Source organism: Eublepharis macularius, chromosome 12, assembly GCF_028583425.1.
Source record: "Eublepharis macularius isolate TG4126 chromosome 12, MPM_Emac_v1.0, whole genome shotgun sequence".
Taxonomy (NCBI): domain Eukaryota; kingdom Metazoa; phylum Chordata; class Lepidosauria; order Squamata; family Eublepharidae; genus Eublepharis; species Eublepharis macularius.
In genome coordinates, this window is record NC_072801.1 from 52402417 (window position 1) to 52405995 (window position 3579).

A 3579-nucleotide genomic window follows, 5' to 3' on the forward strand; every position below is an offset into this window, starting at 1 on the left:
ACCTCACAAATGGCTTTAAAATAATTGAATGCTAGATGCAAAAAGAAAAGGAAGGCATCATGATTAGTCTTAACACACGATGGTAGCAGATGATGATATTTAGAACTGAGATACGTGTAATTTCTGGCCAGTGAAGCTAGAAGTCAAAGCATTGCTCTCACTGATATATGAAGGAAGGACAAGATTAAATTTCCCATGTAATCATTGTTATTTCATTGTGCCTTCTGCAGGTATACTGTTGTGAAGTTTTTGAAATGGCGCAGGACAACCAGACCTCAAGAGTGACAGAATTTGTTCTGTTGGGCCTCAGCCAGAATTCCAAACTGAATTTACTCCTCTTTCTATTTTTCCTCATTATTTATATAACAACATGGATTGGGAATCTGACCATTATCCTCACAGTGATCTTCATGCACCAACTTCACACACCTATGTACTTCTTATTGGCCAACCTTGCTGGCACAGATATTGGTAATTCCACAGTCACTGCTCTCAAGATGCTTGGAGGTCTCCTATCATACCCTAATACCATCTCCTTTAACTGGTGCATTACTCAGATTTTCTTTTTCCACTTCATTAGTGGTGCTGTAGATATCTTCTTAGTGCTGCTGGCTGTTGATCGGTATATAGCTATCTATAAACCTCTGCAGTACTTGCTTATCATGAAACAAGAAGTTTGTATAGGATTTGTAGCAGCAGCATGGCTAAGTGGTTTTGTTCACTCCATTATCCAGATTGGGATTCTTGTTCAGCTGCCCTTCTGTGGACCCAATGTATTGGACCATTTCTTCTGTGATATCTCCCAGTTTGTCAAACTGTCCTGTACTGACACATACATGACTGAGATACTGATGGTTACTAATAGTGGGCTACTCCTTGTGGTAATCTTTTTTGCCCTACTTGTATCATACTCTGTGATCTTGATCAAGATTAGAACCCATGTTACAGAAGGGAGGCACAAAGCCCTTTCTACCTGTGCTGCACAGATTATGGTTATAAGCATACATTTTGGACCCTCAATGTTCTCTTATAATCAGCTTTTCAGAGTGTTTCCAGGAGAGAAGTTTGTTGCAGTAATGTATACTCTCATCACCCCAATGTTGAACCCTATGATTTACACTCTGAGAAATGCAGAAATGAAAAATGCTATTAGAAAACTCAAAAGAAAAATCTGGTCTTCAAGAAGTGGAATGATTAGCTTTCCATCTTGCTGCCCGAATTTCAGTTCAGAATTCTTAAAATGTAGAACGTGCATTTAGTGGTTTAGCTAATGGTTCCATGGGAAGAAATGGGGGGCAGGGGGGGGAATAAAAACAAACAAACAAACACTTTTCTTCTAGAAATTACTTGGGCATTGTGACAGGGATTAATAGTTGCCAGGAAGCACATTACCACTGCCAGTCTGTGGCTTTGGCAAATACAGTGAGGCAAATTTTACCGCAGGGAATGTTTGTGTGGATATGGATGGGTGGAAGATTTCTCCTTCCCCAAGGGAACTTGCTATGGACAGTTGGTTCAACAGCCAAAGCATGGTCAGTCTGAACTAGATCATGAAAAGAGTACTAGGAGACATGCTGGAAGGGAATAATCAGGTTACTCCAGGAGAGAAAGGAAGAGTGTAACAGCCTCAGTAGTCCAAAAGTTTGCTTGAAACAGAAAGAGAGAAGGGACTAGATCCAGCCATTTTTTCTGCAGGTGAATAAATAGTAAGGAGTCTCTTTGGACTAAACAGTCTATGCTATGGTTCAATGGACCAGCACGAACAGATGCTATCTGGGATTGAGGATGTAGTGTAGGAGGGAATTGAGTGAGAGAGAGTGAAAAACTTTGGATCCAAACCCAAAGTTTCTCTCTCCCTTGAAGTATAATAAATTTCCCCTGGTTCAGTGAGATTTCTTTGGCCATTTTTAGTTGGCCGAAAGATGTCCATTCATTCATTATAATGCATATTTAAGAACTGGATTAGTCTTTATGTAATGTCTTCCCCATGCTTACTTCTCTGAATTCAGTTTAGAAATGAAACTGATTAGACAATAAATATGCTTGCTTTTTCCTGTTTATCATTGAAGCCATCTCAGCTTCTTACTCCTGTGGGAAATCTTTGTTGAGATTCTGTGAGAAAGATGGACTATTAATAAAATTAACAAAAAACCCCTTAACATGAAAAGGATACAAGGACACACTGACAATATGGAGGGGGTCCTGAGTAGACATGGGCACGAACTACAAAAAAACTGAACCATGAGGTTCGTGGTTCATGGGTTTTCATGAACCAGGAACCACGAACTGCCACGAACTGGGGCAAGTTCATGAACCAGTTCGTGGTTCGTGGTTCATGGGAGCATTTGACAGTTTAAAGGGCCCTTTCCTGCTTTAAACTATCAGCTGGCAGGCAGCGGGGGGGGGGAACGGCCGCAGTGGCAATTTGATGGGCGGGAAGGCTGTTTTCGGCCTCCTCTGCCACCCTGCAGGCCTGCATAGTGGTGGAAGAGGCCAAAAACAGCCTTCCCATCCCTCATGGGAGGAGGGGGAAGAGGCCATGGGCCCGCAGGGCAGCTGGCCAAGGTACATGTGGAGCTGGGGCTGGGGTTGGGGCTGGGGCTGGGAGGTGGGGGTGGGGGTGGGAGCTGGGGTTTGGACCATTTAAAGGGCCCTGCCTCTTGCAAGTGGCATGTCCCTTTAAACTATTGAACCAGCAAAGGACTGATATGGGTAAGATAAGAAGAAACAGACCAACATCCCCGTATATCGAACCAATAGCAAAAGTTCACAACTTATACACCATTTATCTGCCGAAGAAATTAGGCATCCATAATTATGTAACAAAAATAATACCAATAAGGGACAAAGGAGCTAGACAAAATAATTGGCTCCTCACAATACACTGGAGCCTACACAACAGACCGGAGCTTTATAATACACTGTAACTCCTTGTCATAAATATGAAAAGAGTCCATTTGAAAAGAGTCCAAAAGGAAAAGAGTCCAAAAGGATTCTGGGTATCCTCCTGTTTCAGGAGTTTTTTGATCACAGGAATTAACTGCAAAAAATCATATACATGATATGGCAATCTCTATATTCTCATCAACCATTGCATTCTTGCCCCCAAAGATACTCACTCCTTTACAGGGATCCCCCCCCTGCTGCCTGAGAGCTGACAGTTTAAAGGGAAATGGCCATTTAAACTGCCCCTTTAATATGAACCAAATGAACCAGTAGACCAGTTCGTGGAAGTTCATGGAAATGAGCTTCCACGAACCACTGGTTCGCGAACCACAAATCGGTCTGGTTCGTGGGTTTTTTTGGTTTGTATTTGGGTTCACGCCCATCTCTAGTCCTCAGACTCCCTCCCCATTGTCTTGATATAATGTATAACCTGCCAATAATGACCTTGGGAGGTATGTGTCCAGAGCCCCTGGGGATGGGCGGTATATAAATTGAAATATAAATATAAAATAATGTAATGTCAGCAAGTTTTTGTTAATATGAACAATCCACAGCATAGCATTTTCAGTGGTCAAAAGCAATCCTTTTCCCCCTTTCACAAATGGAAAAGCTAGCAGGATGCCTCCCATTGAA

At 42.2% G+C, this 3579-nt stretch overlaps 1 protein-coding gene across 1 annotated transcript; it reads left to right on the top strand.

Moving 5' to 3' along the window:
• The first annotated feature begins 254 nt into the window (after positions 1-254).
• On the top strand, positions 255-1259 carry LOC129339329 (olfactory receptor 4D10-like). Its single transcript, XM_054993916.1, has one exon. It carries the CDS (start codon positions 255-257, stop codon positions 1257-1259), a length of 1005 nt encoding a protein of 334 aa, XP_054849891.1.
• Positions 1260-3579: the final 2320 nt, after the last annotated feature.